This window comes from Sphaerodactylus townsendi, linkage group LG08 (assembly GCF_021028975.2).
Source record: "Sphaerodactylus townsendi isolate TG3544 linkage group LG08, MPM_Stown_v2.3, whole genome shotgun sequence".
Lineage (NCBI taxonomy): Eukaryota > Metazoa > Chordata > Lepidosauria > Squamata > Sphaerodactylidae > Sphaerodactylus > Sphaerodactylus townsendi.
The window spans coordinates 24,438,356-24,457,265 of record NC_059432.1 but is presented as its reverse complement, the minus strand read 5'-3'; the positions used below and the strand labels follow the sequence as shown (position 1 = coordinate 24,457,265).

The 18,910-nt window shown below is 40.8% G+C and overlaps 1 protein-coding gene across 4 annotated transcripts; it reads right to left on the bottom strand.

Moving 5' to 3' along the window:
- Positions 1-1,618: 1,618 nt before the first annotated feature.
- On the bottom strand, positions 1,619-18,036 carry HNRNPH3 (heterogeneous nuclear ribonucleoprotein H3). 4 transcript variants are annotated; one of them, XM_048505591.1, is made up of 10 exons: positions 10,520-11,115; positions 9,560-9,678; positions 8,901-9,039; positions 8,196-8,380; positions 7,753-7,839; positions 7,054-7,169; positions 4,808-4,943; positions 3,319-3,399; positions 3,148-3,237; positions 1,619-2,869 (listed from the first exon to the last, which is right to left on the bottom strand). In XM_048505591.1, the coding sequence occupies exons 2-10, from the start codon at positions 9,672-9,674 to the stop codon at positions 2,793-2,795; spliced, it is 1,026 nt and encodes a 341-aa protein (XP_048361548.1). In that variant the 5' UTR covers positions 9,675-9,678; positions 10,520-11,115; the 3' UTR covers positions 1,619-2,792. The 4 variants fall into 4 exon arrangements, with proteins under 4 accessions (XP_048361548.1, XP_048361549.1, XP_048361551.1 ...); XM_048505592.1 differs by lacking the exon at positions 10,520-11,115 and having other exon boundaries at positions 8,241-8,380; positions 9,560-10,441; XM_048505594.1 differs by lacking the exons at positions 8,901-9,039; positions 9,560-9,678; positions 10,520-11,115 and adding an exon at positions 17,735-18,036.
- Between the last annotated feature and the right edge of the window lie 874 nt (positions 18,037-18,910).

The window sequence follows — 18,910 nt, the reverse complement described above, 5'->3', positions numbered from 1 at the left end:
CATTTGTAATCTTGTGGTTTGAAAAAAAAATAAACGAGAGAACTTTCAGCTCATCTTGGTAATGTTATATCTATGAAGTCCTGTTTTGTTTCTTATTCCAAGCAATAACTGTTAAGTGCGTACACTAATTAAAGTAACTGAAGTTTAAACAACTGTATATGGATTATTTGTTCCACCCTTTTTTTCAATTGATTCTATTTTAACTAATCAGGGCTCACTGCTGGTTAACTTATCAGGTTTGCATCTTCGGAGGGGAAAGAACCTGCACACCAGTAACAGTTACCAAGTAAAGACCCCACAGCAGATGGGACTGATGCCACACCAATTCCATTTTTCACCGACAGGGAAACTACCCAGACCACTTACCACCCACAGCTAATGACAACTTCCAATGCTACTAGTGCAGTAGAAGATGACCTTTGTATACTACTTCCAGATCTTACTGCAGAAACAATTACATTCACTCTAGTACCTCCCACTTTTATTGTTTAATGACCCCATTGCTGCAGTTAGAATGCAGTATTTACAATCACAAGGAAGCATAATTTGGTAGAAGTTGTGTAGGGACAATCTACCTCATGGAACCCAGATCCAATCTCTGGTACAACAAAAAGAATAGAAATAAGTTTTCTACCCTGACGAAGAATGTGAGGAATCAACCCTAGTTTAGGAGGCAAAATTTTCTAGTATACTCTGGTCTCTGCTGTCCACCTCCTTCAGGCAGTGTTTAACTACTTTTGTTTAGTCTAGAGGTTCTAAACTTGTACAACCCCTAGTGGTTCTTATGGGGAGACTTTAAAAGGATTGCAACTTGAGAAGATATAGATGTGCAGATTATGCGTGTTCTGCAAGGAGAGGTAAAAAAAATCAATGAAGGAAGAAATAGAAACATGGAGATACCTTAGAGTAGTCTGTGGTAAACAACCTTCTAAATGGAGAGATGTTTGGCAAAGCCAGGGTTTACTCTGAGAAAAGACTATCCTACTCACTGGAACACTCCTGTCTGTATCTTTCTCCCTTCCTTCCAACCTGGTTTCTATTTTTCAAAAAAATCCTACAAGCTCCTAAGTTGGGTAAAAAGAAATTGTTTTCTTGCTCTAAACACCCAATCAAAGCATTCTACAGAAAAGTCTCCAGTTCTGTGCCCAAGCCTTGGATGAATGGCTGCTTTCACAACTCCAGATACCATATGGCCTACATTAACTGTTCTGATGCTTTCTGTTATCAGAATTTTGGATGCAAATGGTCACTGCTACCTTAAGACCATGGCATTTGACTTAAATGGTCATTCATCTCTCCATTTCCTCACTATACCCATTTTATTTGAACACTGCTATAGCTCCTTTTTTCAAACCCTTGCTCACCTCAGGGTCTCTTTGCTCAGCTTCCTAACGAATGCATGTAGGAACAGAGTCTATATGAAGCACATCACACATCAAATGAAACCAGGTTGAAGGCTGGCAGTAATGGAGCCAATCAGTAAATTCTTCCTGTGTGACCTGATGACGGACCTATTCCAAACCATGATTTCCTGTGCCTTTTCCTTCTCAAAGAACACCAGGAAACAAACAACCTTTGAAATTTATAAACCCTGTAGATAAATTGACACAACACACACTTCCTAGAATCAAGTCTATTTTGCTATCTCCCACAATAAGACATTTATTACATACATAACATTACTAGCAAAAAAAAACAGGCAACAAACTTTCAATAGTTGATCACATTTGACAAGTTATTGGGAAGAATTTGGAGGACAAGCAGCTGAAATGAAGAGAACTGTAGAATATTTAGTACCCTTTCTTCAATATACAGTGAATGCTTAAGTGTCTAAACAATATTTCATCCAAACATCTTACATGTTAAATGCACAGCAAGAGGACCACATATATTGTGCTATTTAAATCATCTGCCACAAACACAGCTCTCTGTTGGAAAAACCTGCCAGGCAGCACTCTCACACAGCTGCATTCAAGAATAAGAGCAGCATTCCTAAATCAATTTTTATTTCTAGGAATCTAAACAATTACTGACTTCTCTACGGATGTTGCAATAGTCCACTACAGTAATAGTCTTGATTCTTCCCTCCCTGATATTGCCCATACAATAATATTCACAACTTATCTGAAAATCTGATTGCCAAGGATACGAGTATGAAGATTGATACACAGATTTGTACCAATACTTAACATACATTTCAAATGTTAGAAGATTTCTAGCATGCATACAGTTCAGACATCAACCAGTTTGTTAATATAGCAGTTGTGCATTAGGTCATTCCAGAACTTGAACTCACGGCCTTCATGCCCAGCACAGGTTTTTTGACATTCTGCTATGGGAATTTGTCCTCACTGATGAGCAGTTTAGATCAGATTATCTAAAAGAAACTACCCTCAAATCTCAACAAGTGTACTATCAACTTAATGACTGTTTCATTTCATATAATGTTGCATCAATAATGAGAACCTACCATACAACTGCTTTAATGAACCAAATCTCTCAAACAAATAAGAATTCTGGAATATGCAACACTTTAGGAACAGCTAGTATAAAAAGTATCAACATCAGTGGTTTGAATATAAAAAATTTATTTAAAGTCAGAGTATGCAACAAATAAAACCTACAGAAAACAGATTTCCCCATTGCAATCTGCGGCTTACCAAATAATGGGAAAACACATTCCTTCAGTCATTATAAAGTTTTCAATACAAAAGAAATTAAGTTTTGTAAGAAAGTCTAGTAGACCAGGTACTGTTTCCTTCCAATATGCTTTGTAGACCCAATGCCACTCTTCAATACATTCCACGCCATCCACCTCCACCCATGTTGCCTTGTCCGTAGTACCCACCACTAGTTCCACTGCCACGGCCTGTAAAACAACAACAAAAATTATATTCCAACAACTCATTATTTTTCATGAACACAAGCTATCATCATTGCGTCTCACAGCATTCTTCTCCTTCATGTGAAACAAAGCAGTATATTTAATTTCAATAGATGCATGGATATAGAAAAACAGATGCACGGCTACTGAACTTCAGTAAACACAGGTGGAGAGATTTCACTGTTAACCACCTCTTGCATAAATTAAAATTCCCCACAATAATTTACTTCATCGCAGACCACTAATTTGGGTAACAAACTCACCATATCCACCCAAGCCATCAGGAGCACCGTATCCTCCACTGTAACTGCTGCCCATTCCCATTCTTCCAACAGACCCATAACCACCTTGATCTGGAAAAGAATGTATACCATTAGCCACTGAAGAATCTGTGTATATTTAATCCTGAACTAAGAATCTGAAACCAAGCATACCCATTCCCTCTCGGCCATAGCCTCCCATTCCAGAACCGCCTCCAGCAGTTGAATTCAGGAACAGTTCAATGTATCGATGTTCTTTAAAAGAATAAGAAAAGACACACCCTTAAATTATAAGGCAACTGAGGTAGCTCTGTAATTATAATCTATCTGAAGCCAGTGAAACATTTACAATCATTCAGTCATACCCACTGCCACTGGCTCATTCAACAATCAGTCTTCAAACACTCAGACAGATTTATAGATCCCCCCCGCCCCTTTATAAAATGGCTACTTCATGCTGGTCTGATAGACTAGGAAATCAATTAGACAATGACTTCATTTCTTTTGTATTCTGCTTTCTTTTATCATGGATTTTCAAACAGTGTGCATAGGGTTCTTAACAGGTCTCCCATCCAACCATGCTAAAAAGATGTAAAGCTCAAGTATTCAGATATTCTAACACTAAGAATAAAGTAATACTTCTCTGTTTTAGTTGTGCTAATGTAATATAAAGTGCTGCAAGCTATTCTGAATACCAGATCACACTTGAGAATAGTAACATCCTTCCTTCCCTAAAGTTATTTTTGCATATAAACAAGCAGTCCATGAATCCCAGAACATTTTAAGATCTGGTGAGCCCTTGCATGTAGTATGAATTTAGCTAGAGCACTAAGAATTCTGAAGTTTCAGCTGAAAACTTTAGAAGAGCTCTCAGGTAAACAGAGGCCTACATGCTCATGCCAGGCAAACTACCGAAGAAACAGAAATAAGATAAACAATTTGTGATTTTAATTAGTCAACGCATCTATCAAGTTCTGTCCATCTCACGTGAACTGTCTGGGATAGAAGGGGAAAGAACACATGTAAATATGAAACTGAGCTTATCAAAGGAAAACTGTTTGCTATATAAACATGCAAGAAAGAATAGAAGTGGCAGTACTAGGAGCTAAATGCAGAGTCTGGTCTTAACCTTGCCAAAATTCTATTCCTAGCAAATGTTTTCCATTATCTCACGATACTCTGATTTAAAGGATCTTTTGATCCTCTGGGACATTGTCCTTTAGAATTGGCTAATTGGATCTTAAGGGAAAGGCAAACACCAGGTCATCACTGATCCACAGGGTAGCATCACATCGCCACATTTACTAGGCAGATTATATTTAGGGGGTGGTTTGCCATTGCCTTCCCCAGTCATCTGCACTTACCCCCAGCAAGCTGGGCACTCATTTTGCTGAGCTCAGCAGGATGAAATCCTGAATCAACTTTGAGCCAGCTACCTGCAACTGACTTCCTTGGGGACTGAGCTCAAGTCATGAACAGAGCTTTGACTGCAGTGTTGCAGCTTACCACTCTGCATCACAGAACCCCTCCACAGGATCTGATACCACTAGGAAGAGGGAGAAACTAACAGAAGAAACATAATTACACACAGTGTGGATATCTAATGAAATACTCAGGCATGAAGAGTGATCTTTTCATGGCTCCAACATTTGTTGAGACTTACGCATATGATTTTTATCTTTAGACATGGCAGCCACTGCATCTTCGTGTGTCACAAATTCCACATCTGCTTCTCCTGTTGCTCTTCCATCTGCTCCAATATCAATGTGTACTCTTATAGGAGTCAAGGGTGAGAAAAACTAAAAGTGAACACAAATAATACTTTGTGAGAACCATAAATCACAGTATTTCAAAATTTAAAAAAATTAACATGGTGCAGTTTGTTTGCTAGACAGAAAACATCACACCATTTCCTTGAATAATTATTATACGAATGGTGGAGTACATCAAGTGTAGCTGGTTTGTTCTAATCTATTACCATGACTATTAACATAATGGCCTAGCTACACTATTCACCACATACCGCATTTGATGTTGAGGGTTTTTTGTTTTAAAACTCTGCATGGGCTCTGCAGCAGCCTTCTTAAAGTTTTGTGTTTTTTTTCTACCTTTAATATGGAAAATACAAAAATATTAACACTGAAGTTTCCCTGTTTGGGGATGTCAAACTCCAAGAATATTAACTCCAAGAATATTAATATCGGAACTTGGCAAAGAAGGGAAACTATATCCAAGAGCTAAAAAAAGGGCCAAATTTTAAATAGTGTATCACCTGTTAAACAAATACTACAGTTGTATCTGCTAGAGTCACTATAGTAATTTCAAGTACAAAAAGCCAACTTCCTATTTTCAGTTTACCTGTAGATAATCTCATTTACGACTACACTAAGATGACTTGTTTAGAGAAATGACAACAGCTAAAACAAGGCCTACCATTGGTTATTTATATAACTCAGTTCAAGGTGTTTTAATCCTAACAGTGACAGCCAGTTTGCAGTCAATGTGCATGCATGAAGTACTGTTAAACTTAATGTGGATTTCTATTGTTTTATGTAAGCAACATTTCCAAGAAAAAACACATAAAGAACTGTTTAGGACATCATAACTAATGACTTTTATTTCATTTCAAACTAGTTATATATATCACAGCCCAATCTGGGGGGGGGGGGGGGGTCGAATGGAGTCCTGGAAGCAGCGTGGACTTGTGACATGTTTGCCCACCCCACCACCATAAGGGGCAAACACACCACGCAGAGGGTAAACAGCCAAGTAGGTGGGTACCACACAGCTCCACAGCACCAAAACCTGGAAGAGATCGCCACTCCATGGCTCCACTGACACACGAGGCCACATCGACACAGCAGGGATGGGATGGGGGTGTTCCCAGGGGTGGAATTGACTTTAGTTAGCTTCCACCAGGTTTATACCCTGGGGAACCCACCCCCCCTCAAAGTCAGACTTATGCCACCAGAAAGTGTGGTGTAAGTTTTGAGCAAAGGGAGCTTTTTCAGGTGGCCGGGGTGTGTGTTTTTGGGTTTTTTTTGCCTTCCTATGTGGCCTGAAACTCCTTTGGAGGTGGACTGGGTTGTTTGACTTCAAACAGAGAAACAGTGATCTGTTAATAGAGATGTAAGATTTCCAGAAATGTCAGGAAAAATTGAAATATTTGCAATACTTACTATCCTATCAAACCTAAACTACTTTTACTGTTTTAACAACTTAAAATGCATATTTTTAGCTTACTTCACATATGAAATTGCAATATTTGACATATTTATGAAATTCAAAAGTTATACATGCCTTAGTTCTATACAAGTAAAATTACAAATATAGTCACTACTTGATAGAAACTGTAAGCTTATGCACCCTATGCTATCTAGTTAGTAAAAAGTAAGGCACATTCTCAATGAAACTCTCAGTTTTCCTCTGAGGCTTTGGTGCAAATTCTGCCCCACCTCCTTCTGAATTTTTTTTTAATCCTTCCTGCAAGGTAGGGCAATAAGCTACTTTAGCCCAGTCTGTAGGTGTATGTCTCACAGTGGTTTGAGGGAGAGATGACAAGGTCAGCCACAGCTGATCAAAAGGACAACGAAAGCAATCCATGCTCCTCTTGAGGAAGATTTGGTATCCTCTTAGGCACAGAAATGCATTTTGGATTGCAGACACAAATGTTTATCAAATGCCCACCTTGTCACTGAAAGCATTTCACTCATTCTAAATGAGAAGAGGTTTTATGTGAGTTTTTTCCCAGATTTCCAATTTTTTCCACTGGAAAAACGTCTCAGAAAAAACCAGGTGGGTGGACCATTTCCCCCCTCAACTTTGTTCTTTTTTCCCCCTTCAGGCTTTCACGCTATACCTGATAGGAGAAAGCGATGTAAGATTTTGGTTTCAAGTAGAAACACTTACATTAGCAATATCATTTTCTGTTGCTCGAAATGGCAGTCCTCTCATGTGAACAAAGTGACCACCATGAAAACCTGAGCTAGCGTCTCCTGCTCCACCATAGCCATGGCCTCCCATTCCTAAAAACAAACAAAAATCCTTAAGTACACAACACCAATGTCTGCCTGTTCTCCTTGAAATTCTCATGTCTGACCAATCAGCCCAGTTGCAAAACAGTCACCCTGAGTTATTTTGTTTCTTTCTATACTAAATAAATCCCCATTTCCAGAATGTGGTATTCTAAAGTAATGCTTTTGAACCTATTCACATGCTGGAGCTGGTGACTTAAAACCAGTACATGCTATTTCCTGTAACTTGCTTGGCTACAACCAGATGATTTAAACTTCTTACAGTCTATTAATTGCTTCCCTTGTTGAAATCTTTACATGTTTTCTCAGGCAATGCAAAAACAAAACAAAGACTGCCTCCACAGCAGCACAAGGGGGCTTCCCTGCCTCCTACATAGTGCAGGCCCTAGTGCACAGCGTCTCAGGCTTGGGGAACTTTCTCAAATGGTATGTGATGTGACACAGGTGGGTGGACCAACAAGGAATCTGTAGGAATCAGACATTCAAAAGAAGTCCCTCTGAATCCCAAACAGTGTGTGCCTCAAGACTTGTGTGAAGCAGCCTGATGGTTAAACAAGAGAACTATGAAGCTTACCTCTCCCATCTCTCATTCTGTCATCATAGCCATCATTTCCATAGCCATAATTGTTATAGCCACCATAGTCATCAAAGCCACCATACCCTGTGAGATTTAAGGAGTGAACATACTATGAAATGACCATAAAGTAAGCAGAAGATGTTAACACTATGCATATAATCATCATCTCTTTAACATCATGTACAAAACAACATATTTATCTACATCAGAGTACTCAGGCTCAAAGACACAACAAACCAAGTTTCACCCACTTTCAAAAACTACTTTCAGGTGCCTCGCCATACCTTTTCAATCTTTAGTCACACGGCTGGTAAAAAAACAGATAGGTATCCAGATTTCAGACTCGGTATGTATTATAATTACTGTCATTTCTGTATTTCTTGACAAAAACGTCAGGAACGTGAAAATGACAAGAGCCTGTGGTCATTAGATACACATACCACCGTCATATCCACCACCTCCTCGACGCATTCTGTCATACATACTTCCACGCCCAGCTCCATAATAACCCCCTCTTCCTCCCATTGGTCTATCATATGGTCCAGGTCGCTGTCCCATCATTCTTCGTGGTGGGTCATAGAATCCTCGAATTTCACTTTTACTACTTTTGAAGATCTCAATATATCTGAATAAAAAAGATTTTCAATGTACAAATGTAAGTATGCATATATATGATGGATGAATTACAGTAACATGTTTCAAAAATGCTCCTAATTCTATATCTAGGCACAGCTTTCAATAAAAGCGTACACTATTTTTCCAAGTGTCACTTAATGTCTACAAATTTTAAATGCAAAAGTAAGCATTTCTGCAATTTATTTTACTGTCTAAAATTCTAACTGCACATTACATACAACAAATCTCTAAATCACACTCCCCCCTACCCCAATAAGATTTTTTTTGAAAAATTTCTGGCTATCATAGAACACCCTCCATAAAACTGAAACAGTCCAATTTTAGCAAGCTACATAGTATTACCATTTCCCCCACCCCCCAGATCTACTGTACTCCCCAAATTAAATTTAGGGTGATATGTTTTTTAAAAGAATAGCCAGTCCATTTATGCTCCCCACCCCCCAAAACCATTACTGACCCCCAACCCCCCGAAAAAAGATTTAATACCATCCCAAACTCTCCATCCCCACCTGTGCCCTATTCTTTCCTTGTGTTTCCCCAGAGCTTTTTCTGCTATCTCCTTTGAAGCAAACTGCACGAAGGCCTCCCCTGTGCTTCTCCCCTGGTAGTCCAGCGTCAATGTTATCCCATTTGGCACGATTTCCAACCCTTTAACCCAAGGACAAATAACCCCATCAAGGGGAAGAGTGTTAAAGGCTGAAACATTCCCATCTGTATAAAATACTTAAAGCAAATCTACACAATGCAAGAAAACAGCTTAGCTTCCCCTCCCCCAACCTAACCCAAAATACACACGCTAAAAGAACTTTCATTAAGCTGTAAGGGTTTAGACATTCTAACACTGTTTTTGTGCAAACTACAAAGCAACAGCTACATCACAAAGGCCCACCTATATTACATGATGTAATAACGAAATACTCCAAATTCTGATTCATAGCAAAAAAATCTAGATGTGTAAAACTGATACATCCTACACTGCCAATGCAATCTCTTAACTTTTAAGTTGTATTTTAACAAAGAATACCACATTTAGCATTCTAAATTTAAAAACACACTGATCCCACCACCTCCCACCTCCAGAAATAGCTAATAAAATTAAACTAGTTCAGTTATCAATCTTGCAGACATAGAAACACTGAAAGTCACTTGACAGTAACACTAGAGCTACCTTGAAAGAACTGAACGATCTCCTCCTTGCTGCAGCCAAATGGCAGACCACGCAATCGTACTGTTCCATCACTAGATGAATCATTTGGACCATTATGTTTCCCAGCCCAGTCCATTTTGCTGTTTAAAATCAAACACCATAAAAAACATAAACAGCAAATTTAGCATTTGAGAATCAAGATTCACCCCCACCCCTTCCTAAGTAGGACTATGTACATTAGCAATACCTTGACACATTAAAAGAAAAAGCTATTAGTTGTCGCTTGAAGCATAATGCTTAGATAGTGACAACTGCCACTGTCTTGAACTCATAACATACAGAACAACTAGCATGACCTGCTCATGCTGCCTGCCACAAAGCTTCCCTCAAGATGCCTGGTCCTCTAGTTAAGATATATCCATCCAGGAAGACAAATTATACCACTTTGGGAAGAGATCATGCCTCCCCAACTCCTCTCAACATTAGCCAAGCCGTGCACTGACCCATTCACTATATATTTCTAATCACTGCAATGGGTGCTACTTTTGATTTCCTACTGCTATGGGCCAGGGAAGACATTTTGAACTATTTTCTAAAACACATACAACCCATATGTACTCTTGCCTCCACTGCCAGGTACACAAGCCATGTGAACGCTCCTCTCCACTGCCCACTAGGACAGCCAACACAGTATTCCCAAAGAGGCCCACAGAGTTGGAGCTCTAACAAGAGAGCGAGGCAGTGACTAAGAAGCAAGGGACCAGAGTCCAGGCGCAGGGACTGATGGGAACAAGACAGCACTCAGCAAATTAGAAAGTACAGAGTTGACCATGCTTCACAGCCACACAGAAACAGCGAGGAGAGAGGCAATCCAAACTTAAAGAGAGGCTATATATTAAGATGGGAAAGATTAGAAATCACAAGCATTTAAAGGTCTGTGAAAGGAAGCATTTCTATAATGAGGCACACCTGCTCACATACCTGTCAACTGCAGCACACAGTGGTATCCTTCAATTTTATGCTACCTTACTCTAGTTATTCTCCGAGAAGACTGAACTCTATTTAGACTTGACCTGGAGATGCAACTTTATGATAATTCCACCTTTGAGATAAAACCTCGAAAGAGAAAGAGTTCATTTCACTAAGAGACTGTTCTAATGTTTTTCTTCCAAGCTATTCCAAAACAACTACCACTAGCAGAGTTGGTGGGGGAGAGTAGTTTGCTTTGGGATAAAGCTCCTCCTATAGTACTGGCAAGGCCAGAATCTCTCCCCCCTCACCCCAAACAGCTCATGGAGAAGGAAAACCCCCTTCTTCCCATAATAGGTTAATAACAGCAGGGCTTCAGAGGCTTATATCACAATCCCATCAACATAATTACAAACAAGTTTTCTCTTCCTATGTTATGCACACTGAGAGCAAAAGTGAAGGTCACCACTCCTACTAATGGCTCTGCATAGCTCACTTCAGAAAAAAAACAAAGGGGACTGCTACCTTTTCCATATGGATGGCTATAGATCAGTGGTTTTCAACCTTCCTAATGCCGTGACCCTTTAATACAGTTCCTCATGTTGTGGTGACCCCCAACCCTAACATTTATCCATTTTACAGATGGAGAACACTGATGCAGAGAGTCTTAGGTGATCCCTGTGAAAGGGTCGTTTGACCCCCAAAGGGGTCCTGACCAACAGGTTGAGAACCACTGCTATAGACTATAGGCAAGAAGCTCCTTCTTCAGAGCCAAGGCATAAGAGGCCAAGACTGAGTTTGCCATTAATGCCAACTCACAGCCTCATGCCTGAGACTCCTCCCCCTCCCGACAAACTGTCAGGGAGAAAAGCAAAGGCGCCTAAGAGGCGAAAATGGCAAACAAGAATAATGTACCTGCCACTGCAACAATATATTTTCCCTGATTCTTACCCATTCTGTTAGAGCAAAAAAGGGAGCAGATGCTGAAGTTGCCCAAGTACATCCTGTCTTTCCTTGCCTTAAACCCTGTATCCCTCCCAGATCCTAATATTACATCATCATGCAGGGACTAATCCAAACAGTGTGTCTCAAAAGCAATTCAAATTATCTCCTTAGCCCACAGCAGCAGGGAAAAAAACACTGCCCTGTAAGTCAGCTCAGTCCAACGTTTCAGAAGCACTTGAAATACAGAAGTCAATTATCAGAAGAAGATGAGAATGTTATGGTTGAGTCCAGGCAAAAATACTTGTTTAAACAAGACGCCTTCCTCAAAAGTGTAACAAAAGGTAAAATTCTTCAACTTAGTTGGGAGCCAGGGAAACATTTGAAACTGTAAACGGCTAAAATTATTATAATCTATTTGATTATTAGATTGCCTCCCTCTCATGTCCACATGGGCTCAGAGAGGTTTATAACTTGATTCTTTATATGCGTAACAAAATAAAGATACAATTATCATACAAAGTGCATACCCTCAATCACGGCCCTTTAAGTTTTCATAAAACCCCATGAAGGATGGGATGGTCTCATTTAACTTAATCATATATAACTGATTTTAAACAACAAAAAAGGCAAAAAGAAAAGGGAAGGGGGAAAGGGAGAGGTGGCCAGCTAGAGATGAACAGATACCATCGCTGTCCTCAACCACAGGTCTGGCAGAACAGTTCTGTCTTACAGGCTCCGCAGAACTGTAAAAGATCCCAGAGAGCCTTGGACTCTTTTGACAGAGTGTTTGACCAGGCTGGGGCTAGAGCCAAGAGAGTTCTGGCTCTGGCTGACAACAGCCAGATAGTCCTTGGGGACAGATCACAAGCAAGCTGAGTGTAATGCTCTCTGGGGGGAGTGTAGTGGGACAGGCAGTCTCTCAGTCCCAGACTGCTTATAGCTTTGAAGGTTAGCACCAGAACCTTGAACCTGATTTGGTACTTCACCTGGAGCTAATGCAGCCAATGACTTTCTTCTACCATAGTTAGTCAATTTTCCACAGTCCTTTTCACCAAACCTTTAAAGTAATCATGAGAGATAAATGGAGTTTTTCCAGTGGAGTACAAATCCAGATTTACCAAACGAGTCAGCAGACAGAAGAAATGTTTTGAAATTATATACAAGATCCATAAGATGTTTGTTTTATCAATCTGAGCTTCTAACACAAGTCTGGTTTCTCAAATACAGCCATCTTATGTGCAAAAGGTCTTGCAGATCTCATACTATTTCTCTTGGGTGACAAGACCCTTAATATCAGCTTTCACAGATGCCTTTTAGAGTCACTCTCCCTGTGGTTTTCTGCTTAGACCCTCTGCATCCCTCCCCCATGAAAGAACGACAGCAATGAAATGTGGATCTCAATAGCACTCCCCAATCTAGCCAATCATCCCATTTTAGTTTTCCAGAAGTGTTCACGTTAATCTAAACTAGCCACTACAGAATTTTATAATTCTTATATAGATTTGAGTAGTGCCAACACTCAACCATTCAGCCTTTCATCAGCACCCAGGATCTTTATCAAGGTCAACACCCTAATGTATATTTTTCTTACAGCAGTATATCTAAGGAAGTTAGTCTGCCTAGAATCCAACAGCTTCCTAGAGAACTGAAAATTGAGCTTTGAATACATCCCAGTTCTTCATATCATAATGACACACCCTAAATTGATCTTCTGGTCTTCATAAAGGACAAAATAATATTACCAGCACTATTAAGCCAGATGCTGTAGTGTCAGTGTCCCCCTTTAATGGGTTAGAGCAGTGGTTCTCAACCTTCCTAATGCCGTGACCCTTTAATACAGTTCCTCATATTGTGGTGACCCCCAACCCTAACAATTATCCATTTTACAGATGGAGAACACTGATGCAGAGAGTCTTAGGTGACCCCTGTGAAAGGGTCGTTCAACCCCCAAAGGGGTCCCGACCTACAGGTTGAGAACCACTGGGTTAGAGTTACTGTAGGAGACCAGGAAGTATTCAGCAACTGCAAGGATTCAGGATCACAAAGCCATGTAAGCATACAACTACAGTTTTCTAGAGATGCAGATTCTTTTCACCCTCTTATGGGCCAGTTGATACTGAAGCTACAAAACAGCCTCTCAGGTTTGGGAGCCTAATGTATTCCAACAGTGGCTCAGGGACACTGAAGTGAAGGAGAAACTCAGCAGATCATAAACTATCCATCCTGATCCCAATACTTTTCTTGCAGAAACAACAGGTTATCATGGCAGACAACATCACAGCAAGTGCATAACTAGAGGCAGAACCATATTTCAAACATTCTAAAAGGAGACAAAACAGCAACTCCAGTGGAAAGTCTTATCCTCTGTCCCATAAAGCACAGTACTTCAATACACGTCAAACACTGAAAGAGACCAATGAGTCACAGATAGGTGGACTCAAAAAAGGATCAGTAAATTCTGACAAGATTACAAGCATAATGGATCAACTGATTCTGAACCACATCTCAAGCAAACCCCAAAGCCAGCAGACTTATCACAAAGTTACCTTCCATGGAAGATGATACTAATGCTCTCATTGTAAGGTGGCCCATGAGATTGCTATTCCTCTCCATTTTCTGATTTCATACCCAAACAGAGCACTCAGAAAAAAATGTGTAGATTAACTTTCATAGTTTCATACCAGTCATAACACACAAAAATATCTTGGTAAATCATTTTTTAAACCCATGGCAGCTTCTGCCAGGCACTCATCTCAGGGCAATATTCCACCACACAGCTCAACAGTTCCACATGACTGTTCAGAAGATAAACAGAATACTCTTGCAGTCTAACAAGGTACTTATCTCAGGCAAACAAGCTACCCAGTGAACTTATGGGACTACATGGTGCTTGTAGTATTTTGACCAACAAGTATCAGAATTCCAGGATGGTTCACTTCAGTGAGGTCTAGAAAATGATCTCGGTGCCAAAACACTGAAAATACTCTTACCACTCTGGTGAGCATACTTGTTCATGCAGTCTCTTGCTTCCTATTTTCCCAATGTGAAAGCTGAGTAGATTGGATTGTATCCAACTATCTGTAAACACAAAGAACTGGCAGTTGCAGATCTCTGCAACGGTTCCCTCCAGCAATCTCTTCTAACCACAGGAACGCTGACTGCCAATGCTGCTAGATCAGTGTGGACTTGCAAACAAGGATAAGGGCTGAACTGAGGAAGTGAACAACACGGCCCATTCGTCTGTCTTCTACCAGCACTTTAAACTTATATGCACATTCATCAAACATGTGTGGCCGGCCTACATGAGTCCTGCAACCCCAGGAATATACCTGCCCACTGTCAGATGAGACTGCCAGGGAGCACAATAAGCATCCATGCTCCTTGCTATGGCACTGGATTCAACCCATTCTCACATGCTATTATGGGTCTTTGTGCATCCTTAGTCAGAACCAGTTTACCATTAGGATATCTGTATTTATCTCTAACATCAACTCAAACTTTCAAACATTACACATCTACTTTGCGTGTTCAAAACCATCATACCCCAGAAAACTAAGCAGCTAAAGAGATATGTTGGCATAATATTTGCATGGCTTTATCTGGAAAACAGAGAACCTGTTGCTTCATTTGATCCTAATCTACTTCAGCAAACATGGTGAATGCATACGCAACAAAGGAGTCTCTCTCCCTTCACTTTGATGAAACTGTGTTGTAAAGAAACACAGTTGTGCAGAAATACAATTATACAGCCGTGGATGATAATGCTATTCCAAAATAAAGGGCTCTCCTTACAAACTAAGAAAGAAAAAACGAACGCATCAACTTTTATCCTTGTGGGTCATGACGGCAAATTTAATCCTGCCAATATTCTAAATGAATAGGTTTCCTTGTTCTCTTCAAGTTCTGAAAATGCAAATATTCTATTTAATGTTACACATTGCTCTTTTACTGTTATGCTTTTATATTCTCTTTTCCTTGTGTTTGCTTAGTTCACCAGGAAGTAATGTTGCCTATTCTGGAAAGGAAAAAGAATTGTTGCTCCATCTACTTGAAAAATGTTCCAGTTCTGCCTGCAACACAAGGAGCTTCATCCCAAACCAAACTATTCTTTCACCACTACAAAGCACAAAACTCCACTACATGTTCAACTTCTTATTTTTACAAGACAAATGTCAATTAGCCTAATGTCAAACATCACTTCAGTTGTTGCATGCCAATCATTGCATGGAACGTAATGCCAATGTGACCTACGGCTTTACATTTATCTCAGGGACTGAAGAGATAGATTCATCATAAGAGAAATCAGGGCCTGGATGTAACAAGTAAACCATGCTAGATTTCACATGCAGAACAAGGGAAGAACAGAAACAACAAGAAGCACTTGTATCCCACTCTACCACTTTTCTTTTCCATTTTTGTCCACTACCCTTCCAGCCAAGGTCTCCAGGAAAAAAATGTATACCCGCCTAAGAGTGCAATCAAGATGGGGAGGGGATGTGTGCTGTAGCTCGAACACCGGTGGAAGCCAACTAAAGTCAGCTCCATCCAGGGAATGTCCTCCCCACCCCCTGTAATGGTATCCACTTAAGACACCAGTGTAGCTCTGCGGCAGGCCAGACTTCTGGATTTGCGCGCCGAGGAGGTGTGGGGTGGCCAGATGCTAGTGGTTTTGCTCTCAGCTGGTGGAGGAGGCAAATGAGTTGGCATGTCCCTCTGCCGCTCTCACAGCCCAATCACCTCTCCCCATCTGGATTGGGCTGTCCAATCACTAGACACAAGCCAGCAACGGTGCTTGTAAGCCACACGGGCATGGTATTGGTGCCTCGCAGATAAAAGGCCACCCGGCAAAGGGAGCTTTCCCAGGCGGCTCATTTCCATGCAGTGTCTGGGAAGTTCTGCACAGAACTGGGGAACGATTAGAGGGACTATTGCAAACCAGCCAAAATTTATGTATTAAATGCTACTAACATCAACAGAATTTAAAGAACATCAACCTCAGACTGACTGCCACTCTGATTGAAATTAATAACACAATTTGGATCGGCTATAGAAAATAATTCCCATTTTTTCTCGCTCATCTTTTTTGGGATACATTTTGCGGGCAGTGACCACTGGTACAGAACATCATTGACTCATATGCCAGATATTCCTGATAATGAAACACAGAGAATGGTATGCAACAAAGTGCTTCTTATAGAATAACTCCAAGGCAGAATATGAAAGGTTTTGAATTTTTAGAAAAAATGCTTAAAATTTGAACTTTCTTTTTCTGTGAAGACTTCTGAATAGAACAAACACTGCCTTGTTTATATAAACTTTTATCCAGTACTGTACTTCACAAATCTACTCTGTATTAAATGACAATACAAGAACAGGAAATGGGGTAGTAATCTCAGAACTATTCTGTACAGCTATAGTAATAGCAAAAGTTTGATTGAGCCAATTGTAAAAAGTTACTGTGCTCATTATGTTTGCTGAAACAATACAGTTCTATTAATCCAGCAATACAAGGGCACAATAATTTCCAGGTATAGAGATTTAGTACTACCATTTCTGAAACATGATCAAAGTTTGCCCACCAAAATCTAAGTTTTTCTATGTATTTCTAGAGGAAACCACACTTCCTTATTATTGTTAATAAAAAAATAAATTAGTTAACCACTCTGTCAACGGAACCATTTTCAATCAGCATCAATACTTTTTAGTCAATTGTACAAAGCAGGTAAAATCTTTTACCAGACCAGTCTTTGTTGGTGATGAGTACAAAACTCTCTATTATGCAGAGTTTAAAACTTCTCTATTTATTTTCCATTTCTCATCTATATACATTATTCCCACTGATAATTAGGCATTCCTGCAATGTACTACAATTTATGTTCTGGGTTTAAATTTCACAAAGGCTCTTCTCCTGCAAGCTGCTTGAACAAAATCAGGATTTAGCAGACTTGTGCTATGCATGGTTGGTGATAAATTCCAGCGCAGACATTTTAGCTTGTTACTACAAAGGAGAAATCTCATGTTACTTTCTGAACAAAGAGATGGAAGGTCAATTCATCACATTTATATTTTTTCTCGTGACCCCGGCGTACACCATAACAGATCTGTTCGGCTCCAAAACTGCCACCAGGGTCTCAAGAGATCGCTTCGGCAGTTGCAACCAAGAATTGCGGGTCAGTACTCTTAAAAAAACAAACAAATTCCGCGAAGGTCTGGCAGTTAAAGAATGCAATCCAGGCACCCACGTTCCAACACATCCGTGGGAGGGGGTGTGGGGCGACTCACACGTCTCGTGGTTGTCGAGGGGACTGTGTGTGTGTGTGCGTGTGCGTGTGTGTGGGGGGGGAATCTACGTCGGCAGGCCGGGATACAATGGCAGAGGTGCGCGCGCTGCCTCTTCTTTTGTCAAGCCCGCATGTGGCGGCTGTGGTTTTCAAAACGAGCCTCGCTCGCAGGCGGCCGTATCCTCAAGCGATTCCTGTCAGCGGCTGCCGTTGGAGAAAGCGCCGCTATGAGCTGTCCTGAAGGGAACTGCTTCGTCCAGCAGCAGCAGCCTCCTCATCCTCCCCTTCCTCACCGCCACATTCAAAATGGCGGCGGGGTGCCCGAACGCTTATCGCATCATATGCCGCCGCCAAATAGCGGGTTCAGGGCAAGAACGCAAGATGGCGGAGCGCATGCGCAAATGGGGAGCTGGTTAGATGACGCCAGTATGGCATGGCGCCTTGAAAGCAAACCAATCCGGAATTTAAAAGGGTTACCGGGTTCTGGCTGGGTGCTGTGCAAGAGTTGCAGCCTAGTTTGAAAAGCTCAGGACAGCCCTCGCCAGCGGAGGAAAAAATTGAAAAGCAGCTTCGACCTTTAAAGTCCTGACCTCTGTTGATAAAATAATAAAGGGGAGGGGGAGATTTATTGGAAAGATTCTGTCTCTTGTTGTTAGGGAAAACTTTTAAAAAGCAGATTAAAGGGGGAGTGTGGCTATCGCCAAACTCTGCCTTTTTCAAACGTTAGTCGAGTGCTAATTTTCCTCAGTGCGATCTGCGATGTATGTATTGAGTCACACTGATGTTACACGTGTGCAGGTAGATGTGCCAGCTGGTTTAGTGTGAACGCAGCTACCCTCTCTGAAAATATTACACCAGATTGGGGCGGTCCATCTGTTTCAGTATTGTCAAGCAGTATTGTCAAGCAATACCCTGTGGCTGTACTTGCAAGTGTCCATCCTTTTATTTAGCTATTAATTAACTCTGTAGTCCCCACCTTTATCTTTACATCAGTCCTGTGGGTAGGTTATGCTGAGATAGCAGTAAAGCCTGCTGTAGGGTAAGAAATGCAGCGGGCGTAGATAGGGCGGGGGTTGAGGGCAGGTAGGGGAGTCTGGCAGCCTCAGTCTGCCTTGTCTTTGGGAGGGTGGGAGCAGCTGGATGCATAACACAGCTTAGCTCCCATGAACGTCTCAGT

Coding starts and splice junctions, on each gene's coding strand:
- HNRNPH3 (XM_048505591.1), bottom strand. CDS start 9,674: ATGGACTGGGCTGGGAAACATAATGGTCCAAATGATTCATCTAGTGAT. Junction 9,040..9,559: donor GATCGTTCAGTTCTTTCAAG/GTAGCTCTAGTG, acceptor CTTGGGTTAAAG/GGTTGGAAATCGTGCCAAAT. Junction 7,170..7,752: donor CAGAATGAGAGATGGGAGAG/GTAAGCTTCATA, acceptor GTTTGTTTTTAG/GAATGGGAGGCCATGGCTAT.